The sequence below is a fragment of the Etheostoma spectabile genome, chromosome 13, assembly GCF_008692095.1.
Source record: "Etheostoma spectabile isolate EspeVRDwgs_2016 chromosome 13, UIUC_Espe_1.0, whole genome shotgun sequence".
Taxonomy (NCBI): domain Eukaryota; kingdom Metazoa; phylum Chordata; class Actinopteri; order Perciformes; family Percidae; genus Etheostoma; species Etheostoma spectabile.
In genome coordinates, this window is record NC_045745.1 from 25,113,541 (window position 1) to 25,132,750 (window position 19,210).

Here is a 19,210-nt window from a genome sequence, read left to right on the forward strand (position 1 = left end):
ACCATTTTTGGCTTTTGAAAAATAAAATTAGAATGATCATACTTCCTTTCTTGCTGTTGTGTAGGTCAATATGCTCATGAACTTTAAGAACTGTGCTGAGGATGATGAGTGTCCTGTTCCTGATGCAGTCCGTGAATCTCTGCTGACTTTTCATAATGCTCTTCTGGCTCATTGCGGTCAGTCTTCATCTAGTATCAGTCAGCATTTGAAATAACCACTGTGGATAGGAGGTTTAAATATAAGTTACAGTATCTAATTTAAAGATTCACTCTTAGGTGTCCATATTGAAGAAGAAGAACAAGAGGAAGAAGTGGATAACTCTCTCCGTGGACGACTGGTCCGTTTGTTGGAAAAGGTGAAAAAAATTCGCGAGAAGAAGGTAGAGGTGGAGCCTGAGCCACAGGAAGATAAAAAACCAAGTGAGCCTTTCATATTTTGCATGTCACGTACAACTGCTCTAAGACTGTTTGTATTAGGGCTGTTAATCAATTCAAATATTGAATTTTTTCTATTAATTGCATAATTGCCGATAGTTAACTCGCGATTAAGCGCAAATTAATCACACATTTTTTATTTGTTCTAAATGTACTTTAAAAGGGATATTTTTTCAAGTTCCAAAGTTCACACTGGGGGTCAAAATAATGTGCTGTGACTACGAGGTAACTGTGATTAGTCACTGGTGAGTGCAACAGTACTGAATCGCTTCCAGATTTCCAAAACTACGGAGCGGCCCGATGCCCAAATCACATTTATGGCACGTCAAAAATATTAATGCCCTTAATAGGAATTTGCATTAACTTGTTAATATCACGTTCTTTTTGAAAGCTCTAGTGTGTATGAATATTTGCGTGGAGAAAAGCAGCTCTCTTTCACCTTTGTATGGGCTGTGTGTTTAGTTGAACAGTGTTTGACTTCTCTCTGTGCTGCAAGTGCATGTAGCAGAGCAGTGGAGGTCCACTAAGATAAGATTTCAGGCACTGGTTGCCAGGGAGGGAAGTTAAACACTGCCCACACTGCCGTGACACAGAGCTGGATTTAATTCAGTAAAACATCTCTTTTACTCTTTGTACTTTATCAGGCACATTGCAGGAGCTGATTTCCCATACTATGATCCATTGGGCCCAGGAATCATTTATCCAGAACCCTGAGCTAGTTCGTATGATGTTCAGCCTCCTTCACAGACAGTATGATGGGCTGGGTGAGCTCATGCGTGCCCTTCCCAAGGCCTACACCATCAATGCAGTGTCAATTAATGACACCATGGACCTGCTGGAGTGCTTGGGCCAGATCCGCTCATTGCTCATTGTCCAGATGGGTCCAGAAGAAGAGAGGCTTATGATTCAAAGCATCGGGTTAATTTTATTTTATTTCAAATATCTGGCCTAACAAATCTCCCTCTGGGACAATAAATCTAATATCTGACCTTGAAGTAAATTCTTTGATAATTGAAATGTGAAAGAAACTATACGCAAACTTTATTTTGTCTTCCTTAGGAACATCATGAGTAACAAAGTTTTCTATCAGCACCCCAACTTGATGCGAGCTCTGGGAATGCATGAAACTGTCATGGAGGTGATGGTTAATGTACTTGGTGGTGGGGACTCAAAGGTATGTTTTTTGTTCAACTCAACTGCATTCTAATTTTGCTTAATATACAAATAGACCTTGTTCATATTACCACCAAGTATTAGACAGAAATAGACAATAAGATCAATATAACGCTACTTAACTTTACGTTTTTTAACATGCTCCCTTCCAATAGGAGATCCGATTCCCTCGAGTGGTAACAAACTGCTGCCGTTTTCTCTGCTATTTCTGCCGCATCAGTCGTCAGAATCAGCGCTCTATGTTCGACCATCTCAGCTACCTTCTCCAAAACAGTGGCATCGGTCTAGGTGATTTTCTTTGTTGAGTTCCAGCATTATTCTTAATAATTTATTGTGGATTTGTGAACAGTGATTAAGCCGGGTATTATGTGCTGTTCTTTAGGAATGCGGGGCTCCACCCCCTTGGATGTAGCTGCAGCCTCTTGTATTGACAACAATGAGCTGGCATTGGCTCTCCAAGAGCAGGACCTCGAAATGGTAAAATACAATTGATACGTACAAAAGAAGGATTGTGCAAAATGATGTATCATGGAAAATACACTTTTCTTGTTTACAATTACAAACAATACACTGAAAAAAAGAATATATGATAGTCCCAGGGCCTATCATGGAAATACACTTATCTTTCCAGGTGGTGAAATATTTAGCTGGATGTGGACTTCAGAGCTGTCCAATGCTACTCTCTAAAGGCTACCCTGACATTGGCTGGAATCCTTGTGGTGGAGAGAAATACCTTGACTTTCTTCGGTTTGCTGTGTTTGTCAATGGTCTGATTTTTTTATTTGCTACAAAATGCAATATTTAATTCTAACGCCCAATATCTCTTTTCTCCCTTATCCTCAGATAATGTTTTGTTTTTTCCCTTCTGTAGGAGAGAGCGTAGAAGAGAATGCCAATGTGGTGGTACGTCTCCTCATTCGCAGGCCTGAGTGCTTTGGTCCAGCCCTTAGAGGTGAGGGGGGTAATGGTCTGCTGGCTGCAATCGAGGAGGCCATCAAAATATCAGAGGACCCTGCAAGGGATGGCCCTAGTGTTAAGAAAGACAGACGCTTTCCCATGTAAGAGCTCTTAGCTTTGATTTGAAGACCTTTTTATGGTATTTAATGAGGTGGCAAAGTGGGTGTTATCTCCTCTGTGTTGCTGTAGCAAAAAGATATAGAGCCATTTTATTTTTTCTGGTAGGTTTGGAGGAGAGGAGCAGCACGAAGAGAACAGGGTGCACCTGGGAAATGCCATTATGTCCTTCTACTCTGCCCTTATTGACTTGCTTGGACGCTGTGCTCCAGAGATGCACGTAAGCTGTTTAGTACCTACCATACCAGACTAATCGAACAGGTTGAGAAAAAGAAAGATACAGACATAAGAAATCTATTTGAAAATATGTTTATTGAAAAAACCAAACTTTTGTCTCTACAGTTGATCCAGGCTGGTAAAGGTGAGGCTCTGAGAATCAGGGCCATCCTGAGGTCTCTGGTCCCTATTGAAGATCTGGTGGGAGTCATCAGTCTTTCTGTTCAGATTCCTTCATTTGGAAAAGGTAAACACTTGGGAAAACATATAGAATAAATGAAGTTAAGTGGCTTTATTGTTGCAAGTGTCCACTTCCATCAGATCACTTCTTTCCAGCTTAAATACTTTTATTGATTTTTCCAAAATGTTTTCTTTATGTCGTGCTTAGACAACAGCATCATAGAACCAAAGATGTCAGCTAGTTTTGTGCCAGATCACAAGGCTCCCATGGTTCTGTTTCTGGATAGAGTGTATGGTATTGACAACCAGGATTTCCTGCTCCATGTGCTGGAGGTGGGCTTTCTGCCTGACATGAGGGCTGCTGCCTCTCTGGACACAGTAAGCCTCAAACGATTTACAGACATACAGTTGTATATGTTTAGAGCAGGATTAAAAACATACTATTGGACTTAATTCACTGCTAGAATCTTTGTTCAACAGGTTGCTTTCAGCACCACAGAGATGGCCCTCGCTTTGAACCGCTACCTGTGTTCTGCTGTGTTACCACTAATCACCAAGTGCGCCCCGCTCTTTGCTGGCAGTGACCACCGAGCCATAATGATTGACTCAATGTTGCACACAATCTACCGGCTGTCTCGTGGACGAGCCTTCACAAAGGCCCAAAGAGACATTATTGAAGAGTGCCTCATGGCTTTGTGCAAGTGAGTTTAACCTCATAGCAAACATGTTTTTCTAATGTAATTTAATTTAACCAGGTTCATAGTTGAACTTATCTTTGTTTATCTTTCTTTCAGACATCTACGTCCATCCATGCTTCAGCACCTGCTAAGACGGCTGGTGTTTGATGTGCCCATTCTCAATGAGTATGCCAAAATGCCACTGAAAGTAGGAGGACCTTTAAACATTTTAAAATTATTAAAACACATGCTCCTCTAGTATTTAATTTTCACTTTCATTTTATTTGCATCCTGCAGCTTTTGACCAATCACTATGAGCGTTGTTGGAAATATTATTGCCTCCCTAATGGTTGGGCCAACTTTGGAGTTGCATCAGAAGAGGAGCTGCACCTGACCCGCAAACTGTTTTGGGGGATCTTTGAATCATTAGCGCACAAGGTAGAGCTCCTGCAATATTATAATTATTAGTATATTGGATGGTTTATGGGCATATTGTAATACATTGTTATTGTGATTCCAGAAATTTGATGCTGAGATTTTCAAAATTTCAATGCCATGCATCTGCGCCATTGCTGGAGCCATTCCTCCGGACTATGTAGATGCCAGCTACTCCTCCAAAACAGAGAAAAAAGCATCAGTAGATGCAGAGGGAAACTTCGATCCTAAACCAGTAGAAACCACAAAGTAAGATGAGTTTTGTCATTATGCCTTTCACGGCATAAAGGATCTTGCTGTAAAATATTTAAAGCTAAATGCACTGATTATTTCTCCAACCACAGCACTATTATCCCTGAGAGACTGGATCCCCTCATCAACAAATATGCTGAATATACACATGATAGATGGGCCTTTGAAAAGGTAGAACTTGTTAACTCACTGTAATCATTCACAATAATCTAATAATATTCCTCAGCTAATTCAGGAGTATTGGGTTGTTGGGTTAGTTTAATTAGAACAGCTATACATTATGTGCCTGAATTAAAAAGAAAGCCATTATATTTGTAAGCATAAATGACTGCTATAACATATTGTTTATGTATGTATTTTTCAGATCCAGAATAACTGGTCATATGGGGAGGTGCTGGATGAAAATGCAAAAACTCATCCCATGCTCAGGCCATACAAAACCTTCTCAGAGAAGGTAGGTTCACGGTGACGCTGTGCATTAAATCTTCCTATACTTTTACTTCATCTGTCCCTGCTTTTGATCACACAGATATTTGTTTTTCTGATAGGACAAAGAGATCTATCGTTGGCCAATTAAAGAGTCAGTCAAAGCCATGCTTGCATGGGAATGGAACCTAGATAAAGCTAGAGAGGAAGAAGAGTCAGAGAAGAAGAAGGCTGTATCACGAAAAATCTCACAGACTGCTCAGGTATAAAGCAGTTCTGTGAATGCACTTAATAATGTTGTCACGGCAGTTTTAGTTTTTGTACAGTATATAATGATAACTCTTTTTGTTCTAGGCAACCTATGACCCAAGCCATGGATACAGTCCGCAGCCCATTGATATCACACACATGGCTCTTTCAAGAGACCTGCAGGTACATGTTTGAACCTTCTGTGCTATAATCATGTAGCATATATAGCATTTAATCGGTATTCATAGTTTATATCTGTTCACAGTCTATGGCAGAGCAACTGGCAGAAAATTACCATAACACTTGGGGACGGAAGAAAAAGTTGGAGCTACAGGGCAAAGGTTAGATATATTTTTGTGGAGTAGGGAACCTAGATATATGGAAAATGAAAGTTTTGATTTATGTCCATTTTCTTCAGAAGTTTTGATTGTGCCCCTATTTGTGTAGGAGGTGGAACACATCCTCTGCTAGTGCCCTATGATACTCTGACAGCAAAAGAAAAAGCACGGGATAGAGAGAAGGCTTATGAGCTGCTCAAGTTCCTGCAGCTCAATGGATATGCTGTCACAAGGTAATAATGCAGAAGAGCAATTTATACAGGGAATTATATTTGTTTCATACTATTAAAATCAATTCTTATTTAATCTGCTAAAATGTAACAGAAGTGCTTCAAGAATGCAAAAATTTACTTTTCATAAAGTACTTCATGTACTATATTTCAAAATACAAACAGAACAACAAAGAAAAACAGAAACAGCAAGAAAGTATGTTTAGTTTTAGGTAATACTTTGTTTGAAATTCTGTTTCACTTTAGGGGCCTGAAAGATATGGAGTCGGACATCTCATCCATCGAGAAGAGATTTGCTTATGGTTTCCTGCAAAAGCTGTTGAAATGGATGGAAATTGCCCAGGAGTTCATCGCTCATCTTGGTACTGTGGGGCAAGAACAAAGAACATATATTATAACATCTGATATAATTAATAACACATTTCTATGTCACGCAACATAGTCGTTTGTTTCCAGTGTTATTGTGATACTATCATATTTTGCAATGTGTTTCACAGAGGCTGTGGTAAGCAGTGGACGAGTGGAAAAGTCTCCTCATGAACAGGAAATCAAATTCTTTGCCAAGGTGAGACTATTGTGTAAAACTAGAGTGGGCACAATTTTGAAGACCCAAATTGTCCTTATCTCTGGACTAAGTGTGAAAACCCTTTTTGAAAACTCTCTCACTCTCAGATCTTGATGCCTCTAATCAACCAATATTTCAAAAACCACTGCCTCTATTTCTTGTCGACACCTGCAAAAGTTCTGGGTAGTGGGGGGCATTCTTCCAATAAGGAGAAGGAGATGATTGCAAGGTGATCTTTCATATAACATATATATAACCCACACATTTTCAAATATTACTTTCCCCCTTTTATCTGTGCCTCTTTTTTCTTGCTTTTTCCTTTCTTTCTCTATCCTTTTCTTTTCATCATAGTATCTTCTGTAAAATGTCTGCTCTGGTGAGGCACAGAGTTTCTCTCTTTGGTAAGATGTCACTTTCTCAACATCAATCTTTCTGAATCTTTTCGCTCTTTTCTGTTTCTCATATGTGACTGTTATGTATTTTTCCATCACTCGGGTGAGGCGAGTGCAGATGCTCTTGTGTTATATGTGTACACAATATGCATTGATCTGAATTCTATGAAAAACCTCATATCAGCAGAACTGTATTTATATGTGCAGGAACGGACGCTTCAGCAATTGTTAACTGTCTTCACATTCTGGCACGGTCATTGGATGCAAGGTTTAGTATTTTTGGAAATTTCCCACAAGATGCATAATACCATTGAGACTGATACTTGCTATAAATGTTTTTTGTTTTTCATTAAAATCTTTTTTATTTGCATGAATAGGACAGTAATGAAGTCGGGGCCTGAGATTGTGAAAGCAGGGCTGCGGTCATTCTTTGAGAGTGCTGCTGATGACATAGAGAAGATGGTAGAGAACCTCAAACTGGGCAAAGTATCCAAGGGTAATCAGGTAATATAAGTACACAATATCAAAAATGGTATTGCACATATTAATCTCTGACTGTTGCAAATTATCTGTTAAACATAGGACCTTAAATATGCTGAGTCCATGATCATTTGCTGCTTCTCTCCTTTAAAGCAAGTAAAAGGTGTGTCCCAGAACATTAACTACACGACCATTGCCCTGCTCCCAGTGCTTACCTCCCTGTTTGATCACATTGCTCAACACCAGTTTGGAGATGATGTCATGCGTAAGTGCTTTCACCTTAGTACTATTTCTGGTTTTACATGTGGTGTTTATTTATTAATGTATCCTGAAACTGCTGTACCTGTCTCTGTTACTTGCATAAAGTGGATGATCTACAGATGTCATGCTATCGCATCATGTGCAGCATCTACTCCCTTGGTACTGTCAAGAATCCACATGTTGAGAGGTAACTCTATATGTGCATGCATTAAAATCTATATTTATTAGAAGTAGTTCTTGGTAGCATTTTTTGCACTCTCCTTTACATTTACAGGCAGAGACCAGCTCTTGGAGAGTGTTTGGCTCACCTTGCAGCAGCTATGCCAGTGGCCTACTTAGAGCCCCATCTAAATGAATTCAACGCTTTCTCTGTCTACACCACAAAGACACCCAGGGAGAGGGCCAGTGAGTGCATTACCCTTTCCTCAGATTTGTTTTCTGTCTGACAAAGTCTATTTTGTGAATTACATTTTTTTCACTACCTCTCTTGTGAAGTCTTGGGCCTTCCCAATGAGGTCCAGGAATTATGTCCAGACATTCCAGAGCTGGATGCTCTGCTAAAGGAGATTGGGGACTTGGCAGAGTCAGGGGCTCGTTATACTGAGATGCCTCATGTGATTGAAATAACCCTGCCCATGCTGTGTAACTACCTGCCTCGCTGGTGGGAGAGAGGAACTGAGAACTTCCCTGAGATGGAGGGCCAGATCTGCACTGATGTGACATCAGAACATCTTAATCAGCTGCTGGGCAGCATCATGAAAATTGTTGTCAACAACTTGGGTATTGATGAGGCCTCTTGGATGAAGAGGTTGGCTGGTAAGCGCCTTTTTTAACTCTTTTAATTTTTAAATCTTCTCTATTAATGAGTCACAGTCTACACCTGAGTGAGGTTTTGTACAAGTGTGATGACACAATTTGTTTTCTCTTTTAGTGTTTTCACAGCCCATTGTCAGCAGGGCAAAGCCAGAAATGCTCAAGTCCCACTTCATCCCAACAATGGAGAAGCTAAAGAAACGCACTTCAAAGGTGGTGGCTGAAGAGGATCATTTGCGGATGGAGGGAAAATCAGAGGGGGATGAGGAAGATGGCACTATACGAGATGAGTTTGCTGTCCTCTGCAGAGACTTGTATGCTCTTTACCCTCTACTTATTCGCTACGTGGACAATAACAGGTACAGTGCAATTACAAACACCAACATATTATACGTTTTGAACTGTTAATCTAGTCTGGTAATGACAGAATTTGCATAATGCACTTGTCTTTTCATTTATTGTTCATTAGCCAAGCTTGTTGTGACTTTTGGGAGTTTTAAAGTAATATGTTCTGCTACAGGGCAAGATGGCTGACATGCCCAGACCCAGATGCAGAAGAGCTCTTCCGAATGGTTGGAGAGGTCTTTATTTTCTGGTCCAAATCTCATGTGAGTATGTTCATTTGGCCTTTGAATGTAGCCATTTGTTGCAGCCCACGTCCTTTACTGTATGTGTTCCTACTGTATGTATGTTTCTTTCTCTAATGTAGAACTTCAAACGAGAGGAACAGAACTTTGTGGTGATGAATGAGATCAATAACATGTCATTCCTCACCGCTGACAGCAAGAGCAAAATGAGCAAGGTGAGTTAAAGAAAGGCAGAACCAGGTCTGCCAGAGAGGCTGGTATCGTGTCAAATCTCAATTCAGGCAGATTGTGTAACAACGTTGTGTGTTTCTTTTTCTGTGCCCTCGTTGCTTTTTATTTTTATTTGAAGATTTTGTTAATTTACCAAGCATTTTCAGCCAGGTGTAAATGATAATTTATTAAACTATTACCCGTAGTATATCTGTAGGAAATTCAAAATATTGTATTACAATCTTTAATCCAACAAGTCAATGAAAAGCAGAAAGGCATTTAAACAACATTAAACATAGCATACCCTTCTATAACTTTTTGAGGTTTGATTTAAATACGCAATATTTAGAACGATAGCAGTTGTGTTAACAATATTCTCTCTTTGGCTGTCCTTTGTCCTCTTCTTTTGGGTTGCGGCTGGGTTTCCAGGGCGGGGACTCAGAGGTTAGACTTTGTTCCTGCACGACCGCTGTGCTGACCGCATGGCACCTCACTTTGGGGGAGCTTTTCATCAACCTCTCCAACACACTGGCACAACTGATCCACATACTCTCTTACACATCCACCAACACACAAGTACACTTAATCACTCGTGCGCAAAGACACTCATAAAGACGTACACATTGTCATTCAGAGAGACATGAATCAAGACAACTAATTCAGTGCCAGTGACAAATGCCTTTTCTGTACATGCATGTACAGCACATGTATCTAATTAGTTTTACATACTTTGCAGTGTTGTAAAAGTGGAACAAAACTCAGTTGAGAATTTGTCATTGCTATAAATATATAGTTACGTATGTTAATAGAATATGAAAATCCTAGCTAGAAGTCTCTTCTAAGGAGCAACAGATGAATTTTTGATCTACTTACACTGACATTAGTATTGCCATACTCCAGTGTACGAGCCTTTGCACTTGTGGACCGACACACGGTCTTAGATTAGATCACTCCATGTCTTAAACAAAACTACTGATATATGTCTACATCAAATTTAACAAGTGCAAATGTACATATAAGGAAAACTGTAAAGAATATGCACTAGGAAAAAACACACATTATTCTCATAAAGGATCACTGGACAAAAGGGCAGGCCCCTTCTGCAGGCCATCCCCAGTCCTGCCAGTGTGTGAGGGGGGGAGTCTGGAGGCGCTTGATGAAAGTACTCAGCAATAGAGTTGGGCTCATGGCACTGGGTTTTACACTAAGCCCAATGTGGCAGTGAGAGTGCAGTGCCATCATCCTGTCACTGAGTTTGCTCTTTTCTGATCATAGTTGAGTTGGAGTCTTCTAGTATGTCTTTTGTTTCTTTTCGTTGAAGGATGGTTGACCTGTAGCTTTTGTAATGCAGTTTTCTGCCACTAGGGGATGATGCTAGTCTTCTCTGTGCTCTTTCTTCTCTCCTCCCTGGAAATGCCATGGCACATCATGGTTTAGTTTCCTTTACACTCCCTAGTATCCACACTAACACATGACTTGATGCTTAACATCACTGAAGCGTATTTCTTGAAACATTTGTTGGGTACCCTCTTAAAAATGTGCTCAAAATGACCATGAACCTAACCAATACATTAATTCAGTCTTATTATCTACATTATTATCCAAAATGCTTGCAACCTGTTTCCTCTAAACTAGTTATTTATAACACACTTGTGTCTGTCACTTAATTGAAGTGGCTAGTGGTGCTGATATTCAACTTGGATAGGAGGGTGTAGGGTCTCTGGGAATGACTTAATTGTACATGTCTGACAATGACATCCCAACAAACACCTACAACAAAAACATTGCTGATAGAAAGCCTGTAACTGGCCTCTTCTGTTGGCTTTTCCATTGTCTGAATTTCAATTCTAATAAATGAACAGAACTACCAGTAAAATGTAGCCATTTTTCAAGGCAAGCTAAGGTTTTACACCCTTGAGTCACTGTTAACGTCATTATAACCAACTTTGGATTTAGTTAGAGTTACCTATTTGACTCTCAAAGATTATACAGAAAATTTACACTCTATGGTTTTCTGTGAGATGACTGTTACTGTGTGATCCTGTTATCTACACTTCTATGGCTCAAATAGAAATACCCTGTGACCTATTCATAGAGCATGCCCTTAATAGACTTAACATTCATATTATAAAATGCATTCATATATTTTATGCTCTTATATACATTTGCACATCTTGGAGGACTCCAGAAAGAGCAGATAACAGAAGGACTGAATTCTCACAGAAACAGAGCAGGTGTTAACGAGCACAGGGACATATCCCTTAGACAGTTTGTTTTACAGTAGGTGTGTGATTTTAACAGCCTGCTATTAATAGGTCTAACTCTAATTTCAAGAGTTTTGTTCTGTAACTTCATCTAATATTTTAATATGTCAAGGCCTGCTGTTGTTGTAAAATGTAATTCACAATTAGAGAAAAACACAAGTTTGTTTTAGTTATTTATCCTATTCAAGGAATGCTGAATGGGTTGTCACTTGAATGAAATCTGTTTTCTGTTGCATGTTTTGTAAATGCAATTTCACTGATTTACTTTTTTGTAAGACCCATTCCTTTCAGCTTCCCTTTCCCGTGACATCTATATCCCCACTTTTCCCACACATTTTCACTATACCCTCTACTTACCAGTCTGAGCTCAGAGAAACAAGAATTCTTATATTTGGGGAATAACAGAAAATAGACATTCAAATGTAGGCACTTACTTTTTCTTTACATAGTGTTGACAGTAACATGTTTAATAAGAATCCCCAGCTGGGTATTTCTACATGGAGAAACTACTGTTTGTATACTTGCATAAGGAGCAGCTTGTAGTAGTGCTTAGTCATTACCAAAAGGTAGGATGATGTTCAATAGTTAGTATTAAAACAATCACCTAGGTTTGTTATCAATTTAAATTTTATAATTACTTTGTATATATATGTACAGTAGCATATACATAGAATAACTTGCATTTTTGCTCTTGTGGTGTTGCAGTCATTCGTAACAGTGTAGGGAAAACATGTTAATTACTAAAGAGGGCTTATATCCATGAACGTGACTGTCTGGCATTGAATCAAGGCTGTAAACGTGTTAGATACAAAGCAGTGGTAACTGTCGTGACATACCTCTGGCATTTTATGAGACACTGTGAATGCTTTTTGGTTATTGTCCCTTTTCTCAGGGTGGCGGCTCAGATACCGAACGTACCAAGAAGAAAAGACGTGGAGATCGTTACTCTGTGCAGACTTCACTTATAGTGGCTGCCTTGAAAAAGATGCTACCCATAGGCCTCAACATGTGTTCTCCTGCAGATCAGGAGCTTATCAACTTGGCCAAGATCCGATACTCTTTGGTATTTTTTTCTGACTTTGAATGAACTTTATTCTGGTAAACATCTGTTGTCTGATTTGTATCATGTTAAATACTGTAGCATAGTAACCATTCCATAGTAGTTTTACCTCCCAAACCAATCTTAGGGTGACAATGGTTGATACAACTTTTTACTTTATAGAGAGACACTGATGAAGAAGTAAGAGAGTTCCTACAGAACAACCTTCATCTTCAGGGCAAGGTATAACTTCTGGACAGTTAGTCTAATTTGGTTTTTATTTATTTCCTAGGAATCAGATTTTTGATCATAATTTATCAGTCACAAATACATATCAGAAAGCTTTGTATCCCTGTGTTTTGAAAAGGTGGACAACCCATCGATGCGCTGGCAGATGGCCCTGTACAAGGAGATGGCAGGGAAGGCGGAAGATGCTGATGCTCCAGTGAAAGTTGTCAAGAGAGTGCAGGAGGTTTCTGCTGTCCTCTATCACCTTGAAGTGGTGAGTTGTCATTCTCAACCATACCTGTACTAACTGTAGTAGACGCATACTGTCCCTCCAGCCTCCAGCACATATGAGTATGAGAAAGGATCTATGACAAAGATGGAAAAGGCTTTCCAAAAATAAGTTGTACTTTACTAGTTGCATAAATAATATTTCAAGTAGATGTAAACATTCTACTATTATGTGTTTGTGAAAATTATAAAAAAAATGGATCTATATTTTGGAGTTTGATAGAAGCACAATATGCAGCTATGATGTTAAAAATGTTGCTGCTTTACAAGCACGTTAACAAAACAGAAAATAATAATAATTAGTTTAGTAATTAATGCAATAAGAACCACTTTTTCCAGACCGCAAAAAAATAACAAATCAGAGGAAAAGATCAACAAGTCCTAACCTTAAGCTTTACTCAAGTTGTATTTTTTAACTAGAGGTTTAAAAAAATATGGTTAGGACCCCTGTGCTTAAAATATTAGACTAGTGTGGTGCATACAGTATGTTGAAAAGAAAACAGTTGAAAAAAAATTAACACTTATTTTTTTCTCATCTATGACTTTTCCTTCTGGACATAAAAAAGTTACCATAGGAATTATTTTGGCCACTCTGCCAATGTTTACCTTCTCTGGTACAGACGGAGCATCCATTTAAATCCAAGAAGATGGTGTGGCACAAACTGTTGTCCAAGCAGAGACGCAGGGCCGTGGTTGCTTGCTTTAGGATGACACCACTATACAACATTCCAAGGTGAGGAAGCTACGTCAAGGTCAGAACTGACATGTACAGTATGGGGTGTTCACAAAATAACTACGGCAAATGTATGGAAGTGCAAATAGAAGTTTTTTGTTTTGATTTTTTTGTATTGCAGGCACAGAGCTTCAAACATGTTCCTTGAAGGATACAAACGCAATTGGCTTCACTCTGAGGGTTACTCATTTGAAGACAGGATGATAGATGACTTATCTGTGAGTGTCATCTCACCTCTGTTTGATCTTGAAAGGGTTTTTCTGTGCCATTACTTATCCTTCCGCTCCTTGTGCATTGCAGAAAGCAATGGAGCAAGAGGAAGGAGATGAAGAGGAGGAAAGAGAAACAAAGCCAGACCCCCTACACCAGCTTATTCTGCATTTCAGTCGTACCGCTCTGACAGAAAAGAGGTTAGAAAGGTCCTAGCTGCAACAACACTGAAAATGAAGGAATGTGGTATCAACACATGGTGGCATGTTATTCCTTGTTTACCAATTGTTTTCTCTGTCTCCATTTCAGTAAACTTGATACAGATCATCTTTATATGGCATTTGCAGATATTATGGCAAAGGTGAGTCATTGAAAAGAGCTTTGACTGTGTTGAGGTTTGTGGATACTGTACTTTGAAACGCTTATATTATTTTCTTTTTCTCTCTATTTATTTAGAGTTGCCATATTGGTGAGGAAGAAGAAGGGGGAGAGGAAATGGAGGAATGTCATGAGGATGAGATGCCCTTTGAGGTGCGACAGTCAGAACTGGTAATGGGCGGCCAGGGGCTAGGGACCAGGAACACAGTGGAGCGGTAGCTCTCAACGCATTGAGTGACGTCATCATCAGAACATTACTTCACAAGCACATCTCTCTCTCTCTCTCCCTCTCTTTCTCTCTCTCTTTGTTTTGTCTTATTACCTATGTCTGTTCTGTTTGTGTGCTGTCTGTTTTAGTATGTTCTGCTTCATTCATTGCTAGTTGCTTGCTTTAGAAACGTAAAGATCCAATCCAGATGTTTTTTTGCATTTTCTGCATCACTATATGTACCCTCATCTTTTCAAACTCACTACAATTTGGGACAAAATGATATTGTAATATATATACTGTAATTATTTAAATGAACCATTTACTGTTTTTAGAAGACTTTTTAGTCCCGTTTACACTTGTGTGGACTTGAATCTGGATTGGGTCTACTTAGATTAAACTAACTGAATTTAATTTAACATCAACAATATTAATGAAGATAATCAAAATAACAATCATCACACTAATAATAATAATTCACCTCAAAATCAGTTATCAACTCAACTCAATGGACAATGTTAACCACTTTGGATAAAGTTATGAAAATCAAGCAATGTGTAAGAAAAATGTATCTCAAAGGTTTTACTCTGTACAGCTTATAGAATTGATGTGCCCTGACAGGGTTTTTAAGTCATTAATAGGAAACACAAGCTGCCACTGTGCCGACCTTTTCCACATTCCATGTGACAAGTTCAGTAGTCTGATCCTGCACTCATTGGAACACTCAGTGCTGACTCTGTTAAAAGCAGCTGGAGCTGATCTATTATAAAAGATTTTTGTTTGTTTGACCATAAACATTTTTTGTGCTTTGGCCACATGTATTGTTGCTTTAAACTACTAAAACATATTTAAAATATTTCAAATGCCTTCAAAACTGGGGAGTTAGACATGCTACAAGACTTTACAAAATGGCCATTTAAATTTCTATTAAACATTATTGTAAATGTGATTTAACAAAAACTCATTGACTAGTTATGTCATTCCTCCCAGTTTATATATTTGTCCGATGTCTTTCTGTCTCTTTCCCCATTGCTTCATGTAATCTCTCTCACCTTCATAACACCAGTCTTAATTAACTGAATGCTACTGATCAATGTTCCCTTCCCCCACTCACATAGCGTACTTACAGACTACAGTGAAAGCCAGTGTAGAACAATGTTAAAAGCTATATATCCATACACATACTTATAGTTTTAAAAGTTACATACATCATACACTGCATAGTTCAGAATCAGGTTTAATTTTAAGGTCCAACTGCACAACACATAGTGGGTAGAGCATAACCAGGCATATGTGGGTGGGTGGGAGGGGGGTTGGACGTGGGAAGGGAGGGAGGGGAGGGGGGTGTTTTAGGGTCAAAATGTGGGATGCTGCAAATTGATTTGTGATGTGGCTGAACAAAGAATGTCAATTTGTCCTCCGAATTCAGAGATATTTATTTGATTGCCATTTTCTTTCTAAAAATGAGCCTTCCCAGTTGGCTCAATATACGTTTAATAAAGAATTGTGCATTAGCACAAGTAGAGATTAATGATCATTTAAAGCCAAAGCAATGTTTTTTGCTTAAATATTTCAAAACCATTTCAAAGTCACAATGCTATGAAATACCAAAGAAGTATCTCTGATACAGAGGGATTACAGCTCTTGTTCAACGTTTCTTATTTGCAGGGCTGCTGCAGTAAAGACACTTTGACAAACTATATGACTAAAATGCTAAAGCAAATGGGGATGTTTCCTGTAGTCTAACGCTTGCTCCAACCAGCAAACGTGAATAAGTAGAGTAACAACTCCATGACTAATAAAGTGGGGTGACAGAGTGTGTGCAAGAGTCAGACAGATATTTCAAATAGACAGTAACAACCCATAATGTAAATGCTTGTTAAAAGACAATGTTACTGCACATAGAATATAAAAGAAATTAAGCAATGAGTGTCAGAATATTTTGATATAAAATAAATTGAAAAAAAGCATGACATAACATTGATTTCATCAATAGTTAATTCACAGAATTAATTAACTTAGAAACTGATGAGATCAGATGCAACGCTACAGTTATGGAACATTTGAGAAAAAAATGTTAAGTAGATTAGACCGTAATAAAGTGAAAAGTTAGGGACCTGTGTGAAAGAAGAGTGAATGTGAATTGAAATCGAGAATATGAATGGATAGAATGGACCACCTTTCTTTACATTTAAACCCATGAAGTCTGTTGCACCAGTTGTTAGTAATGTCAAACTTGGCCTAGTTGTTACATAAGTGTTTATTAAGTGGAGTGCTAATACTTTTTTTTTTAAACAAAACAACTTAAGTTTTATTGCTTGCCCCACCAATTGTACACAAGATTTATAAAGATAAGATTCTTAACAAAATATTTATCTTAACAAGTTTTGAAAAGGGTCTTGGGTTTAATACATTAGATTGGACACCATCAGATATTGCTTCACAGGGACACCTGTCATCTGAAGGCATGTGCTACGGTTAGGAAGTCAGTTTGAACACCTTCACATTTTTGTCCTTGCTCCTAAATATATATCTGATTTATTGACCTGGTATGTGCCCTCTTGACCATTAGGATCCGTGGATGGAGCCCTGCTGGTTAATCCCAGGTCACAGTTTGTGACAAAGGGTGATGGGCCTTTGCTATTAGAGCCCCCACACTATGGAACTCTTTGCCTACTAAACTCAGACACAATAAGCCTCTAGCCTTTTTTAAATCTCTGCTTAAAACATTTATTTTTGTTAATGCGTAAATGTTTACAGTTTATACAGTTTTAATTCCTTTTTTTTATTTTCCTCTGTGCTCATGTCCTTTGGCCGAATTCTCATTTTATATGGCTTGTATGGTTTTATTTCCTTTGGTAAATGAATTTTAACATTGTTAAAAAAGTGCTATATAAATAAACTGTATTGTTATTATTATTATATACTACTTAACTCACACAATTGTCCTTGTGATGAGTGTCTTCCTGTTTATGTAGTTTATTGCTCTTGATTAAACAGTGCTATAGATGTTTCTTAGTATCCAATTCTCACAATACTTTACTCGCTAACCCCAACCCTAGTTTAAAATTAGTAGATAATAGGAAATTAGGAAGGACTTAACCTTTAAATTTAGTAATGGATTTATGAATACCTGCTGCAACATAGTCCTCCAGGTGTATTTTAGACTGTAACTGAATATTTCATTAAATATCTGACCTGAAAGAGTCCACTCTATCTGTTTAAATTCTCTGTGTAAAATATAACAGGACCAAATGCTCATAATGTCTGTGTCCACCACAGGAAAAAGAAATGGAGAAACAAAGGCTCTTGTACCAGCAGTCCAGACTTCATAATCGTGGCGCTGCAGAGATGGTCCTGCAAATGATCAGTGCCTGCAAAGGTAGTTTGGCTCGCTATCTTCAGGCAACACTTCAGTTTACCATTGCCAAGTTTAACATTTGTTTATGTAGGTGATACTGGACCAATGGTGACTACAACCCTTAAGCTTGGTATCTCTATCCTTAACGGCGGAAACTGTGAGGTTCAACGGGTATGTGTTATGAAAACATTATGTCATTTTGGATTTGAAGTTACCTTTATGGATTACCCTCCCCCCTTTCCTGTCAGAAAATGCTGGAGTACCTGAAGGATAAGAAGGACGTAGGTTTCTTTTTGAGTATCCAGGCACTGATGCAGACATGCAGGTCAGTTTTTAATTGATAAACACAATTTTCAACTTTTCAATTGTAAAGTAAATTCATATAGAGTGGAGAGTGCATGTCTAAAAAAAATATTTTTTTATGATCTCTGCAGTGTCCTGGATCTAAATGCCTTTGAGAGGCAGAACAAGGCAGAGGGGCTGGGCATGGTTTCCGAGGAGGGCACCAGTAAGTATTCATACTCTTTTCATCCACATCACTTTTTCACAACTAATAGGGCATAAGATACAGCAGGCAAGACATCACACCACACCCATTGTTTAACATTATCATGTAATAGATTATGTGCATCATTTTAAGGCGCAGATTACATTATTAAATACACTTACCTCACCCGTTTTTTTTACAACACAATCACCAACGAGGGGACACAAGTGAAGATGGCACACATTTTGTCTGAATGAGGAATCAAATGCTGTAGACCATAACAACAAAGTAAACACATTCTAAGTAAATCTGAAAGAGGCCATTTTAACCCAGCAGCACAAGTAATGATTGCAGCACTCAAATTAACAACATTTGCAACAGGGACTACATTTAACACCCTTTAACATTCAAACAGATGACCTAAAAGTAATTCATGCAATTGTATTTAAAAATGTCTTATCACTTTGCAGCATATAACATTTTATTAACATAGAAAATGAATGAATCAATCAAGATAAGACATGAATTAATACATTTCATTCTGAGCATCTATTAATAATTTTCCTCTAAATGTTTTCCATCTGCAACATTCATTGTACAAATTATTTTGTTTTAATTGAATGATTAGTTTCTTAACATGAAATATTAACTCTTCAATAACTGCTAAATAATTAGATTTAAGGATTTGCAGATGTTTTTATACAAAGTGTTCAAAGTTGGGCAATCCTCCCCGGCTCAAGGAGCCTGAAAGAGAGAGAGAGAGAGAGAGAGAGAGTGCAGCGGTGGTGGAGCGGGCTAAAGTGAGGGAGTGCCGTCAGCAAGAACAAAGCAGGGAATCAGAGGAATACCTTATTTTCTGATTATTTCCCAGCGGTAATGCTCAAAGCACAAATAAACACAACCACACCTCCGCACAACACATTGCTTCCCCTGCTCCTAATGTCTCTTGTCTGATGTGAGCAGCTGCTGTGCTCTGAATGTGCATCAGTATAAGATGCTGAGAGGCGTGACAAAGCAGCGGT

General features: G+C 38.5%; 1 protein-coding gene across 7 annotated transcripts in view; it reads left to right on the forward strand.

Moving 5' to 3' along the window:
* The window catches only part of LOC116700122 (ryanodine receptor 1), a 47,097-nt gene that overhangs the window by 15,480 nt on the left and 12,407 nt on the right, over nucleotides 1-19,210 (forward strand). For 2 of the 7 annotated variants that reach the window (XM_032533020.1, XM_032533021.1), the window contains exons 39-85: nucleotides 65-176; nucleotides 276-419; nucleotides 1,079-1,352; nucleotides 1,494-1,608; nucleotides 1,763-1,895; nucleotides 1,990-2,084; nucleotides 2,239-2,374; nucleotides 2,479-2,665; nucleotides 2,790-2,901; nucleotides 3,024-3,144; nucleotides 3,286-3,455; nucleotides 3,558-3,778; nucleotides 3,872-3,962; nucleotides 4,052-4,192; nucleotides 4,275-4,438; nucleotides 4,534-4,612; nucleotides 4,806-4,895; nucleotides 4,990-5,130; nucleotides 5,222-5,299; nucleotides 5,382-5,457; nucleotides 5,564-5,687; nucleotides 5,931-6,046; nucleotides 6,182-6,249; nucleotides 6,357-6,478; nucleotides 6,601-6,650; nucleotides 6,849-6,909; nucleotides 7,019-7,145; nucleotides 7,275-7,386; nucleotides 7,488-7,569; nucleotides 7,657-7,787; nucleotides 7,878-8,198; nucleotides 8,314-8,554; nucleotides 8,716-8,803; nucleotides 8,905-8,997; nucleotides 9,422-9,436; nucleotides 12,149-12,319; nucleotides 12,479-12,538; nucleotides 12,663-12,797; nucleotides 13,432-13,544; nucleotides 13,666-13,762; nucleotides 13,845-13,954; nucleotides 14,064-14,115; nucleotides 14,211-14,303; nucleotides 17,623-17,722; nucleotides 17,793-17,872; nucleotides 17,950-18,026; nucleotides 18,136-18,209. In XM_032533020.1, the coding sequence (XP_032388911.1) occupies nucleotides 65-176; nucleotides 276-419; nucleotides 1,079-1,352; nucleotides 1,494-1,608; nucleotides 1,763-1,895; nucleotides 1,990-2,084; nucleotides 2,239-2,374; nucleotides 2,479-2,665; nucleotides 2,790-2,901; nucleotides 3,024-3,144; nucleotides 3,286-3,455; nucleotides 3,558-3,778; nucleotides 3,872-3,962; nucleotides 4,052-4,192; nucleotides 4,275-4,438; nucleotides 4,534-4,612; nucleotides 4,806-4,895; nucleotides 4,990-5,130; nucleotides 5,222-5,299; nucleotides 5,382-5,457; nucleotides 5,564-5,687; nucleotides 5,931-6,046; nucleotides 6,182-6,249; nucleotides 6,357-6,478; nucleotides 6,601-6,650; nucleotides 6,849-6,909; nucleotides 7,019-7,145; nucleotides 7,275-7,386; nucleotides 7,488-7,569; nucleotides 7,657-7,787; nucleotides 7,878-8,198; nucleotides 8,314-8,554; nucleotides 8,716-8,803; nucleotides 8,905-8,997; nucleotides 9,422-9,436; nucleotides 12,149-12,319; nucleotides 12,479-12,538; nucleotides 12,663-12,797; nucleotides 13,432-13,544; nucleotides 13,666-13,762; nucleotides 13,845-13,954; nucleotides 14,064-14,115; nucleotides 14,211-14,303; nucleotides 17,623-17,722; nucleotides 17,793-17,872; nucleotides 17,950-18,026; nucleotides 18,136-18,209 (5,593 nt within the window). The remainder of the gene's footprint in view (nucleotides 1-64; nucleotides 177-275; nucleotides 420-1,078; nucleotides 1,353-1,493; nucleotides 1,609-1,762; nucleotides 1,896-1,989; nucleotides 2,085-2,238; nucleotides 2,375-2,478; nucleotides 2,666-2,789; nucleotides 2,902-3,023; nucleotides 3,145-3,285; nucleotides 3,456-3,557; nucleotides 3,779-3,871; nucleotides 3,963-4,051; nucleotides 4,193-4,274; nucleotides 4,439-4,533; nucleotides 4,613-4,805; nucleotides 4,896-4,989; nucleotides 5,131-5,221; nucleotides 5,300-5,381; nucleotides 5,458-5,563; nucleotides 5,688-5,930; nucleotides 6,047-6,181; nucleotides 6,250-6,356; nucleotides 6,479-6,600; nucleotides 6,651-6,848; nucleotides 6,910-7,018; nucleotides 7,146-7,274; nucleotides 7,387-7,487; nucleotides 7,570-7,656; nucleotides 7,788-7,877; nucleotides 8,199-8,313; nucleotides 8,555-8,715; nucleotides 8,804-8,904; nucleotides 8,998-9,421; nucleotides 9,437-12,148; nucleotides 12,320-12,478; nucleotides 12,539-12,662; nucleotides 12,798-13,431; nucleotides 13,545-13,665; nucleotides 13,763-13,844; nucleotides 13,955-14,063; nucleotides 14,116-14,210; nucleotides 14,304-17,622; nucleotides 17,723-17,792; nucleotides 17,873-17,949; nucleotides 18,027-18,135; nucleotides 18,210-19,210) is intronic. The other 5 variants (XM_032533023.1, XM_032533024.1, XM_032533025.1 and 2 more) reach the window with 3 other exon arrangements.